At 43.2% G+C, this 13,370-nt stretch overlaps 1 protein-coding gene across 1 annotated transcript; it reads left to right on the top strand.

Annotated features, from left to right (window-relative positions):
- Window positions 1-927: 927 nt before the first annotated feature.
- Window positions 928-9,383, top strand: LOC309973911 (elongation factor 1-alpha 1-like; the record flags this gene model as incomplete). Its single annotated transcript, XM_082858376.1, is given in 5 exon segments — window positions 928-1,018; window positions 3,192-3,370; window positions 6,669-6,770; window positions 8,121-8,777; window positions 8,779-9,383. Coding segments are annotated over 5 exon segments (1,596 nt in total). The 3' UTR covers window positions 9,346-9,383.
- Between the last annotated feature and the right edge of the window lie 3,987 nt (window positions 9,384-13,370).

The following is a 13,370-nucleotide window of genomic DNA, read 5'->3' on the forward strand; positions in this document are numbered from 1 at the left end:
CCTCCTGGTTGCTGCCAAAGCTGTGGATATTAGAAGGCAGAGGGATGTGACTGGAAGGAATTCTAAAGCGTATTTCTCTTATTTTTACCTAAACTTTTTTTAAATTAAAAAAGAAAAAAGCATCAAGGAAGATGCAGACAAAGTAACTAACATGCCGGTTTCTTATTCCATTTGGGCTGCTATAACAAAATGCCACAGACTAGATAGTTGATAGACAACAGAAATTGATTTCTCACAGTTCTGGAGTCTGGAAGTCTGAGATCAGGGTACCAGCAAGATTGGATGTGGATCGTCTGTCCAGTCTCAGACTTCTCGTTGTATCCTCACATTTTTAATTGTTCTTTGTTCCTCCCGAGGAGAAAGCCCTGTTGGTCACGTATAAATATCCTTCAGCTGCATGAGAATAGCCATGTAGCATTTACTTCACAAGGATAACCATGTCCCTTTATAGAAGAGTACAGAACCTTGCTTTCCATTCTCTTTGTAGCCCATCCCTTCCTTCCCCCACGTAGCTCAATATTTGCTTCATGAGATGATTAGACTGAGGTAATACATTCTGAATGTTGGGGCATATTTTGGTCTTCTCTGGACGAGACATGGATTTCTGGCTCTCCTTCATGTTCCTGTTTTGTTCTTTGTACAGTGAAGCTCCAGGGAGCTTTCTCTTTTTTTCCACCAGGATTTCACTGTCCTGAGACATTCAGGGATTGGAAACCCAACACACTAGTGAGCCAGCGAAAGGCGTTGGCCCATAGTCAGACCCAACCCAATGACATAAACTAAGACAATTTCAGTCTGCTGCAAATGTGTTTTTCTGAACACACCCAAATCCCAAGGATTTTCATCTTCTCTTGGCTCTCCAACATCTGCTTTGTCAAATTACAGGCTATTAGCGAGAAGCAAACCAAGTCTAGATTCCCAGAGTCAATGGGTTTCAGAATCGTCTTTGAACATTTTATTGGTCGAAGATTTTCAAAATCATTTGTTTTGATTGAAGAATCCAGAGAAAGGGAACCAGGTACAATGCTGTCTGAGTTTGGCAAATGCAAGGATCCTTTAGCAGCAAATGACTTAACAGAAATACATGGAATGTTTTGAAATGAACTTGGTGATTTCTTTTCCATTCTTGGCTTTCAGTTTTCTTTTATAAGTAGCTGCATAATTAGCTGGCAGGGAGGAGCAAGGTGGTACTTAAGCATCTATCAACATGGAAAGCAGCACAGCATGGGCAAGTGAGGCAAACCTGGGCTTCAGTCCCAGCTCTGTCACTTACTGACAGTATCACCCTAGATAAATGTTTGAACTTTTCACATCTTTAGCTTTCTCAGTTGTGACTTAATAATGCTCTTCTTGGGATGCTAACATGAGGATCTATGTAAGTTGCTTGGTATACAAGATGTAACTCAATAAGCAGTAGCTAATATTCTTCCTTTTTTAAAAATAAATTTATTTATTTTTGGCTGAGTTGGGTCTTCACTGCTGCGCACGGGCTTTCTCTAGTTGCAGCAAGTGGGGCTACTCTTCGCTGAGGTGTGTGGGCTTCTCATTGCGGTGGCTTCTCTTGTTGCGGAGTATGGGCTCTAGGTGCACGGGCTTCAGTAGTTGTGGCACATGGGCTCAGTAGTTGTGGCTCACGGGCTTAGTTGCTCTGCGGCATGTGGGATCTTCCTGGACCAGGGCTCGAACCCATGTCCCCTGCATTGGCAGGCAAATTCTTAACCATTGAGCCACCAGGGAAGCCCTATTCTTCCGTTTTTTGTCCTCAGCACCTGGAACATAGTTGGACTTTAATCAGTTTTGGAGGAAAGGAAGGAAAGAGGACTATGCCTAAAGTCACAAAAGCTTCCCTTCTTCCAAATGCCATTTCCCTTTCCCAAGCAATCATTGAGCTTCTCCCTTGTTCCTCCTTGCTTTGCTCATGCTGATCCTGTTTGCTATTGCCCTCCATCAACACTTCTTTACCTCTTGATTATAATGAGTCAACATTCCTTGAACTTCTATGAAATAATTACTCCGGCATCGCTGAGAAAATAAAAATAAATAAGACAAAAATCCTTCCTTCAAAGCACTTACTGGTTACTGTTCAACAAAAGGTATAAGACATAAAACTGTAATATGAAGGAGGGGAAAAGCATGTAATATAAGTCTACTAACGTGCTTTGGGATAAAGACGGGGAAGGGCTTCCTATAGGCAGCAGCATTTGTGCTGGACTTAAGCAGGATTTGGACTTGCAGAAAAGGAGCCAAATGACATCCCAGAAAGGAACCATCAAAAGCCAATGGATGCTGCATAAAAGGTAACACAACTCATCGTAATAACTACAAGGAACCAAGTGCCTACTATGCATCAGGTGCTTTTCTAAATGCTTTACATGTATGATTTTGTTTAATTATGAAAACAGACTATGAGGATAAATTATGATAGGCCCAAGATATCTGTTTCTGTCTTGATTAAAATTAATATGTACCCAGAGGGCACAGGCTCCAACAGAAGGAACTTAAAGGGAGTTAGAACAGTTGAGCTATTAACACAGTGCTTTCAGAATATAGAGCACTAAGTAACCTTAACTTCCTTTTTATACTAAATATAAGAAAGAAGATGAGACTATTCACCATTCTGGTAGTTTGAATATATAAACACAGGGCCTGAAGGGGTGAAGAAACTTTCTTATCGTATCTATACTTATCCCGTACCTTGTCATTATAAAATTGTGTGGTTTGTTTATAAGAAGATCCCTGTGGGAATCATCTACTCTAACTACAATAATCCTTAACTTCGAGTCTATGATACTTTTTTTAGTTAAGAAATTATATTCATTGTTTGAGAAGATTGCATTTACTTATGAATCCTATCATAATAATTGATTTTCTTATACTTAACCTTATAAAAGGCCATCATATTCTCTTGGAGTTAGAAAAAGTTTGTTTCTTTCCTTGCAAAATTATGTAAGGAAAAATTAAATAGTGATGTTAAAAATTAAATTAAAAATTAAATAGTAGAGTTATCTTTAACAGACAATGCAGATACCTTGGCATTTCACTGACATGTGATTTTGCTACTACCCCATTTGAAAGACAAGGAAGCTGATTCAGAGAAGTTCAGTGTAGAAGCCATAAGAATGCGCCTTGTAGAACTCCAACTAACTCCAGCTTTGTTGTAAAAAAACTGCTTTTGCATTTGCTTCCACCAGAGTCCTGCTTCTCAGTGGCCAGTGGCCAGTTCATCAGGGATACTGGCAGATCCATTCCTGAGAGACACAGGACTCCTCTGACAGCTGACTTTGACTTGAGGATGTCTGATGGCCTTGCTGAGCTCTCCTTGGACTGCCAGTCACTTCCTTCCCTCCTTCTATCTGTCACTAAGGGTCAGGTTTGCACCATGGTCTGACAGCTCTTCCAGCCTTCCCCATTCCCCCTGTTTTCTCTCACAGATGTTTCCCTGACACAATCCTTGCTCATTTAATCCTGTGTGGACTTCTGTTTCTGGGGATCCTGGACTAACATAACCAGTGACTGACCCAAGGTCACATGGTGATAAAGTGTCAAAGCTAGGTCTTATGCCCAGCTTTTGCACCAGAACAGCGGGGTGAGTGGTAGGAAATATGGCTGGAAGAGTGGTTGCTAAAAATAATAATTAAATTCTGTCTAAATCTCCTTGGTGAAGAGGTTGGTCAAATTACAGTCAATAATTCTCCAAGACCTTACTTTAGAGATAAGGTAGTCAAACACAATTTGGGTTTCTGTCTCAGTGAGTTCCCTTTTAGAAGGTAAATGCCTGCTAGGTTGGTATTTCTTAAGTCTTCTTATACAATTTAGCTAACACTTTAGTTGACACATAGTTGTGGGTAAACCTCTACTATAATTGACAAGAGGACTGACATGCTGGGTTTGGAAGTTGAGTACCCAGAGGGAAAGGATGAGGCTTGCTAGAGGTGGGAAGAACTTCTCAACAAAAGGGGAGATATTCTTTATTTTACAACTGTGCCTCAAGCCAACCTGAGGAGCCTTTGTAATAGCCAAAGCGAATCTTGCAGAAGCCCTAAAGGATTATGAGTGAGAAGTTCTGCTATAAACTGTTAAGCCCTACTCCTGAAAATTGGCCTAGAGTCTAAAAAATGAGTTCAAGAGCCCAAGTTATAGTTAAATCACAATGCATGTTGATGACCCTGAGACTGACAGGACAGGGACCTTTAGGCAAGCTGTAGGCAGGAATGTGCAGTTTGCCAAGTGGACTCTACTTGCCTTTTTGTGTTCCTTCTAATTGGCAATGATAGACTGACCAATCAGATTGCAGTTCTGCCCTTGTTTGCTGTATGACCCTAGGAAATACACTAAACCTTTCAGAATCTCAGATTTTTCCACTACCTGTAGAGTGAGTCATTGTGAGGATTAGAAGAAAAAAGGAAAGGCTCTTGATCTACTTCCACCTACCACTCTTTCCCCATTTCCCTATCTTGCTCTGCTCCCCACACTTGTGTTCCTGCTGTTCATCAAATTGCTCAGCCCCTTGGTGTCTCAAGGCCTTTACACATGTCTATGACTTTTGATAGGGAAGACTCTTTGTACTCTATTACAAGTTAATCACTAAGGGGATGTTGCCAATGAGCTTAAATTATACATAATGGCCCATCTCTGGGAACCCTGCCACCCAGGTAATGAGCATTAAGTTAAAATACCTTTGTTTAGCTCACAGGGAACATCCTGACCAGATCCACCTGTGCATGACTGCAGGCAGGCTGAAATTAACACATCCCCTCCGGAGGCTGACGGGAACCAGGAAATGTTTGGCTTTACTCCCTCCCCTTTTAGTATAAAAGAAGCCTGAATTCTAACTCAGGCAAGATGGTTCTTTCGGACGCTAGTCTACCGTCTTCTTGGTCTGCTGGCTTTCTGAAAAAGCCAATATTCTTTGCCCCAATAACTCTTCTCTTGATTTATTGGCCTGTATTGCAGCGAGCAGTACAAGCTTGGACTTGGTAACAAATATTTTTGTTTGTTTGTGGTACGCGGGCCTCTCACTGTTGTGGCCCCTCCCGTTGCGGAGCACAGGCTCCAGATGCGCAGGCTCAGCGGCCATGGCTCACGGGCCCAGCCGCTCCGCGGCATGTGGGATCTTACCGGACCGGGGCACGAACTTGTGTCCCCTGCATCGGCAGGCGGACTCTCAACCACTGCGCCAGCAGGGAAGCCCTGGTAACAAATTTTGAGGAGCCATCCAGGAGTCTTACTGCTCATGGCCAGCCAGCTCCACTTGGGAATTTTTGGGCTAGGCCCTAGCAGCTGCTGGGACCACTTATTCTGAGGACCTGCCCTTCAAAATACCCTGAAGCAACACCTGCTGCTCCGGTGCTTGGCAGTTGGATCAAGGAATCGACATTTGGGAGGCAATGGGCTCCATATGGTAGGGTAAGTCACTCTGGTGTGTACAGCCAGAACTTTATTTCCTCTCCATTTGGGGCTTTATCTGTGGAATAAGTCAGTTTGTTTTGTATTTGAGTGGGTTACCCTGTAGGAGAGAGGAAAGAGTTGTTAGACTTTAGCCGATTTGTGAACGGGTTAGTTTGTTTCTTCGGGTGCTAGCATTTGTGTGTTCCATTTGTGTTTTGTCTTGAATTTGTCTTTAAAAATGGGGAATATTTCAACTATCCCTAAAGAAAGTCCTCTGAGTTGCATTTTGGGTAAGCGATCTGATTAAAGCCGTGAATGCATGAGTGAGAAGATGCTATTTTATTGTAAAAATGTGTGGTCCAGTACCTATCAGGATCTCCACAAGGGGTTTATGCAGGGTTATTTTGGGACCCTGTGCACCATGTACTGCTACCCTTGCTGTGTTAATTACGTTGTTTGCGGTCTCCTGTGTTGTTGGCATATGTAAAACCCTGAGACCAGACTTGGGGGTTTATTTAGGATTTTGGTTGTCCCTTGGGTTTTTTGTTTCATTTTGTTGGGTACTGTTTCTCCATTTACAGCCAAATAAATTTTGTGATATTTGAAACTTTTACTGATGTCAAATGAAGGAAAGGAATAGAGGAAAAAAAAAAAAAAGACCTGTCTGTGGGATATTTACAGGGAGAAGAGAAAGGTTCCACTCGATTCCTAAAATCACCAAAAACCTCAGCCCATAATTCAGCCCAGCTGGTAGATGTTAAGGCAGAAAGGCATCCTTTTAATGGTTGGACGTGATCAATTGCTATCTATGGTTTTATGGTGGCTAGTCTGTGAAGAAGAGGGGAAGAATGATGGACTTCTTTTATGTATAAGTATTTGTGCTATTACATCAGGGAAAATAAGAAAAGGGGACGAGAGTGAGGATATGTTGCTTCAAACTTTAACTCCTCCACCTGAACTAGCTGTTCCAGTCACTCCGATATATCCACCCCTTCCTCCACCTTTCATTCTTACCCGTCCCCAGTCCCGACACTGAGGCTCAGGACTGCCCTTCCTTATAGGGACCACTTAGAAAACCTGTGTTAGTTCCTTGGGCACAGGGTCTTGGTCTGATATCACCATCTAAGACCCGACAGGCACTCAGTTTGGGCCAGGAGTCGCTCCCAGGGCAGGGAAATTTCCCTTATGCCCTTATCTCATAGGGGGCTTAAATGCAAGTGACCAGCCAGCTGGGTTTCTCAGACTTGTTTAATTGGAAAGATTGCAACCCTCTTTTACAGGGAGGATCCTCTACACTTGAAGCCTACTTAGCAGAACCCACAGCTGAACCCAATTGGGACCCCAGTGAGGGAGGAACACACTTATTAGGGCACTGGCTTTTGGTAAATCTTGGCAGGGCTTTGAAAGGAGAACCAAAGCAATAGAGTTTGAACAAAATTCAAGAAGTTCAGCAAAAAAAGCAAATGAAGACACCTCCAAATTTTTGGAAGAGATTTATCAGGCCTACGGACATTATACTAATGCAGATTCCAGGGCCCCTGAAAACATTAGAATGATAAATTTGATCTTTTTTGAGCAAAGTGCCTCAGGTATCAGGAGAAGGTTGCAATGATTAGATGATGCACTTGGAATGAACCCTCTCAACGGGCAGATTTGGTTTTAAAGCGTTGAGCAGGTGGCAATAACAGAAGAAGGAAGATGCAAAATGAAATGAAATGCCACTTTTTTGGCAGTGACATTGGATTCCCAGTGACCTGAAGAGAGGGAAGCCACCATTGAAGAGGAACAATGCACTTACTGTAAGGAAGAACATTGGAAAACAGATAGCTCTAGCCTAAAACATAAGAAGAAAAACAGTAAAAGATGAGAGCCTCTCATATGGTAGACAGATAGAAACACTCTGAATGAAGAGGCCCAGGGACTCCCTTGGACTTGAGGTGCCTATTCCCTACAGGAGCTCTCAGTGAAATTGAGTGAGGAATGAGCTGATGAACCATCTGATAGACCTCACCCTGAAGTTTTTCACTAGAACAGCTTGACATCAGAGTCTCACCAGAACACACTTGAAGCCTACAGGTGATGCTCATGAAAACCCCAGGAAAAGAGACAGAGCTCTTTCCCCCAGAGGTCTAGGAAAAGGTAAGACCAGAGTATGTGCTAACTGCACCCCAGGGAAGGCCAAAAACACATGGCCAATAGGAATCCCATTAAAAAAGAATGCTGGGACACCTAATCTAAAACCATATGCTCTGAGGCAAGAGGATCACTTCTCCCACAGATTGATTTGTCTAAATACCAGCCAGTGTATTCAGAAAGGACAGAGAGGGCCAAGCGCTGATTTCACTTAGATCACACCTTGCCAGGCTGGGAATGTAGTGCACAGTTGGTTTGATCCCTGAGGTGATCTGGGACACGGTGCTGCAGCACATTCATAATAGTACCCACTATGGGAGAGATGCCACCTTACAATGGACTCAAACATATCATGGGGCCTAACGTACAAAAGACTGTCCAGTGAGTCACTCAGAATTGCATGATTTGTGCTAAACATAACGCAAAGGCTGCTGTTGAACCTCCCCAGATGGGGATCCAATATAGAGAAACTTGCACCACTGAGGATTGGATGCAAATGTCTTGAGCTGTAGGAAATTTCAGATACCTGTTAATGATTGTGGATGCTTTTTTCAGGATGTGTGGAAGCATATCCACCTGGGCAGAAAGTCTCTGAATAGTATGCCTGGGTCTTGGACAAACTGAAAGCTGAACATAAGTATAGTTTTACCATTGACATCTCCCTGTGGAAATTGGAGACCAGCAAGTCCTATGTGACCATCATCGATAACCCAGGACACAGAGACTTGATCAAAAACATGATTATAGGCACATCTCAGGCTGACTGTGCTGTCCTGATTGTTGCTACTGGTGTTGATGAGTTTGAAGTAGGTATCTCCAAGAATGGGCAAATCCGTGAGCGTGCCTTTCTGGCTAACACTCTGGGTGTGAAACAACTAATTGATGGGGTTAATAACAAAATGGGTTCCACTGAGCCACTCTGCAGCCGGAAGAGATATCAGGGAATTGTTAAGGAAGTCAGCACCTACATTAAGAAAATCGGTTACACCCCTGGCACAGCATTTGTGCCAATTTCTGGCTGGAATGGTGACGACATGCTGGAGCCAAGTGCTAACATGCCATGGTTCAAGGGATGGAAAGCCATCCATAAAGATGACAATGCCCATGGAATTATGCTGCTCGAAGTTCTGGATTGCATCTTGCCACCAACTCGTCCAACTGACCAGCCCTTGCGTCTACCCCTCCAGGGTGTCTACACAATTGGTGGTATTGGTACTATCCCTGTGGGTCTAGTGGAGTCTGGTGTTCTCAAAACCTTGCATGATGGTAACCTTTGTACCAGTCAACTTTACAACTGAAATAAAGTCTGTTGAAATGCACCATGAAGCTTTGAGTAAAGCCCTTCCTGGGGACAATGTGGGCTTCAGTGTCAAGAAGGTGCCTGTCAAAGATGTTCATCACAGCAACATGGCTGGTGACAGCAAAAGTGACCCACCATTGGAAGCAGCTGGCTTCACAGCTCAGGTGACTATCTTGAACCATCCAGGTCAAATCGGTGCTGGATATGTCCCCGTGCTGGATTGTCACACAGCTCACATTGCTTGCAAGTTTGCTGAGCTGAAGGAGAAGATTGATCGTCATCCTGGGATAAAGCTGAAAGATGACCCCAAATTCTTGAAATCTGGTGATGCTGCCATCGTTAATATGGTTCCTGGCAAACCCATGTGTGTTGAGAGCTTCTCAGACTATCCTCCTCTGGGCCGCTTTGCTGTTCGTGACATGAGACAGACGGTTGCTGTGGGTGTCTTCAAAGCAGTGGACAAGAAGGCAGCTGGAGCTGGCAAGGTCACCAAGTCTGCCCAGAAAGCTCAGAAGGCTAAATGAATATTATCCCCAATACCTGCCACTCCAGTCTTAATCAGTTGTGGAGTAACGGTCTCAGAACTGTTTGTCTCAATTGGTCATTTAAGTTTAATAGTAAGACTGGTTAATGATAACAGTGCATCGTAAAGCCTTCAGAAGGAAAGGAGAATGTTTTGGGGACCCTTTGTTTTGTGTGTGCCAGTTTTAAGTTTTTAACACCAGTACCTTTTAATTGGTTAAAGCCCGTCTTAAGGAAATTATCCCCTGATTTGGATTAAGGCATTGGATTTACATTCATCCTGGAGACCACAATCAACAGAAAAACTGAGAAAATGAATACTAATTTAACTTGGGATAGGGCCTTGTCAGTTGTCCTGTTACAGATCCATGGCTCCCAGAGCAGGCTTAAATTAAGCCTGAGCCCCTTTGAAATATTGTATGATAGGCCACTCCAGGTGTCTGCCCAGGCAAGAGAATCTATAAATTCTCTAAAATACCTAGCAGTTGACAATTATGTTAAAACTTTGGGCACTATACTAACATATATACATACATATATATATTATAACATATATAACATATATATACATGAGTTTGCCTCCAACAGGTCTGCCTATCCAACTGAAGTACATGGTGACTTCATTATAGCTGGAGAAGGGTGAGATCAACCTATTTGCTTAACTTTGTCCAAATACTAAATTCCTGTGCCACTTATATGTATTGGGAACTGGAACTAAAACCCCAAGTTCAGTTACAAATTAGACAACAAAGTGCTAAGGGTTTTTATCAGGTTCATATAGCTGTAGATAGAAAAGGAAAGCAGATTTTACTACTGACTAAAGTCTCTAAGGCAGTGGTCCCCAACCTTTTCGGCACCAGGGACTGGTTTCGTGGAAGACAATTTTTCCACGGACTGGGGAGGAGGATGGCTTCGGAATGATTCTAACGCATTACATTTCTTGTGCACTTTATTTCTATTATGATTACATTGTAATATATAATGAAGTAGTTATACAACTCACCATAATGCAGAATCAGTGGGAGCCCCGAGCTTGTTTTCCTGCAACTAGATGTTCCCATCCGGGAGAGATGGGAGACTGACACCTGAAGTGTGTTGTTTGTCTAGTCTACTCCGTAATCTCCTTTTGGTTGCTGTCACTGCAGAAAACGCTGCTTCACAAAGGTAGGATGTTGGAAATGGAAGCAGGCTTTTCAGGGCTTTTGCGGCAATCTCGGGATATCTTGCCTTGACGTTAATCCAGAATGTATTTGATTTGAAGTTATCTCAAATATACTTTTAAGGCCACCGTCATTTGCGATCTCAAGCAGTTGATCCTTTTCTAGCACAGACAAAGTCGATTCACCTGGCTTATTCGCAAATGGGTCGTGGATCCATTCCTTCCCAGTTTGGGGGTCTTACTTCTTGGGAAGTAATGCTCAAACTCTTTTGAAAGCTGAAATAGGTGATCATGCATCAGCTGGGAGAAAGAAGGCCCTGGCTCAGTCTCTTTCAAAATCTCTGCTAATGTTTGAAACATGTCAAAAATCCCAATGTTCACTCGTCGGCCCCATAATTCCAGTTTGGCTTTGAATGTAGCCACTTGATCTGCTGACTTCAACACAGTTGTCACTCTCCCCTGAAGTGACAGATTGAGTTCATTGAGCAGGTTGAATATGTCACACAAGTAAGCAAGTTTTGCGACCCATTCTGTGTCACTGAAATGTGCTGCCAGTGGTGACTCTTTCTAAAAGAAATCTCTAGAGCAGCTCTCATAACTCAGAAACTCTGGCCAGTGATCTACGTTTAGAAAGCCATCTCACTTCTGTGTGTAAGAGAAGACGTGTGTGCTCTGCGTCCATCTCCTCACAGAGCTGCGCAAACAGACGTGAGCTAAGGGCGTGTATTTTAATACATGATAATATTAATTGATAATAGTTCATTATCAACTTAATCACATCCTGCAAAATGCTGTTAAGTTCAGCTGACATTTTTCGGCTAGCCAGCATTTCTCTATGGATGACACAGTCTGTAGACTCACATTCAGAGGCGACCTCTTTGACCCGAGTAGTGAAACCAGAAAGCCGTCCAGTCATGGCAGCTGCTCCGTCCATGCATATACTGACACAAAATGACCAATTCAGTTTTCCTGATATGTAATCATTCAAGGACTTGAATATTTCTACAGCTGTGGTGTTGGTTGGCAACAAAAGTGCGCATAACATATCCTCATGCATATGGTCCTGAAAAATAAATTGCACAAAAACAAGCATTGTTGCCTTGTTGTCAACATCGGTAGACTTGTCAACCTGGATTGTGTACCACGGTGACTCACTAATCCTCTTTAACAATTGTGCCTCAGTATCCTCTGCTAGTTCATCAGTTCCTCTAGTTATGGTGCTAGCTGAAGGAGGAACGCATACCACCTTTTGAACTGCAGCCTCTCCTAAAAGTTCACGACTAATGTATTAGCAGCAGGCAGGATCAACTCTTCACCAATAGCAAAGGGCTTCTTAGCTTTAGCAATGCAGTTAGCCACTAAGAATCAGGCTTTCAGTGCAGTCACATTTGATGAAGTGGTAGCCTTTAATAATCGCTTCTGTTCTTCGTGTTAACATTTTTTTCTTTTGAAAAATTCCAGAGGCTTGTCTTTTAATGCAGGGTACTTGGTCTCCATGTGGCGAAGCACTTTTGAAGGTTTCATGGCTTCGTTGGATAGCTGGTCGCCACATATTATTCAAAGCAGGCTTGGAGAATGTGAATCACCTGTTGCAATGAACCCGTAATTTAGATAGGACTCTTGGTATTTTCTTTTCTTTTTCTTTTTTAAAAAATATTATTTTCCTTATTTTTTCTGGCTGTGTCAGGTCTTAGTTGTGGCACACAGGATCTTTGTTGAGGCATGTGGGACCTCTTTTTTTTTTAATTTTTTTAAATTTATTTATTTATTTAGGGCTGTGTTGGGTCTTCGTTTCTGTGCGAGGGCTTTCTCTAGTTGTGGCAAGCAGGGGCTACTCCTCATTGCGGTGCGCGGGCCTCTCACCACTGCGGCCTCTCTCGCTGCACAGCACAGGCTCCAGACGCACAGGCTCAGCAGTTCTGGCTCACGGACCTAGTTGCTCCATGGCATGTGGGATCTTCCCGGACCAGGGCTCGAACCCGTGTCCCCTGCATTAACAGGCAGATTCTCAACCACTGTGCCACCAGGGAAGCCCCAAGGGACCTCTTTTATTCATCACGGCATGCAGTCTGCTTGGTTTTCTCTCTAGTTGCGGTGCTTGGGCTTGTCTCTAGTTGCGGCACGCAGACTTCTCCCTAGTTGTGGCGTGCAGGTTTTCTCTCTCTAGTTGTGTCGTGCTCCAGAGCACGTGGGCTCTGTAGTTTGTGGCACACAGGCTCTCTAGTTGGTGTGTGTGAGCTCAGTAATTGTGGTGCATGGAGTTTGTTGTCCCATAGCATGTGGGATCTTAGTTCCCCAACCAGGATTGAACCCACATCCCTTGCATTGGAAGGTAGATTCTTTATCACTGGACCAACAGGGAAGTCCCTTGGTATTTTCTTTCTTTTTTGGGGGGAGGGGGTGGGTTTAAACTTTTTTTTAAATTTTTTTATTTTTTTGGTATTTTCTTTTAAATGCAGCTTTCTTTTTGTTGGCAGTCTTAGAGTCTTCTGCTGTCTCATCATTGGGTCTTTCCCCGTTTTCAAAGAAGCTCTCCAGTGCCTTTTGTTTTTTACTCATTTTGGCTAGGATTAGCTTGTGGGCTTACCAAAACTGAAACTGAGACAGTACACAGTGCAGGAAAGAGGTGCAGACAGAAATGGTAAATAAAATAATGGGCAGGCCATGTGTGGACTAAAATGTCCACACTAAAGTGTCAGATTCTGACTTAAAGCCTGCCACCAGATGCAGCTGTACAGTTGAAGTACATCAACTCACTTGCCACTGTAAAGCCTGCCACCAGATGCAGCTTAATTGTCACTTGCTGCCCATTGATAGGGTTTTGATATGAGTCTGCAAGCAGTTGATTTATTATGGTCTCTGTGCAGT

This window comes from Leucopleurus acutus, assembly GCF_964270905.1.
Source record: "Leucopleurus acutus genome assembly, chromosome: 2".
Lineage (NCBI taxonomy): Eukaryota > Metazoa > Chordata > Mammalia > Artiodactyla > Delphinidae > Leucopleurus > Leucopleurus acutus.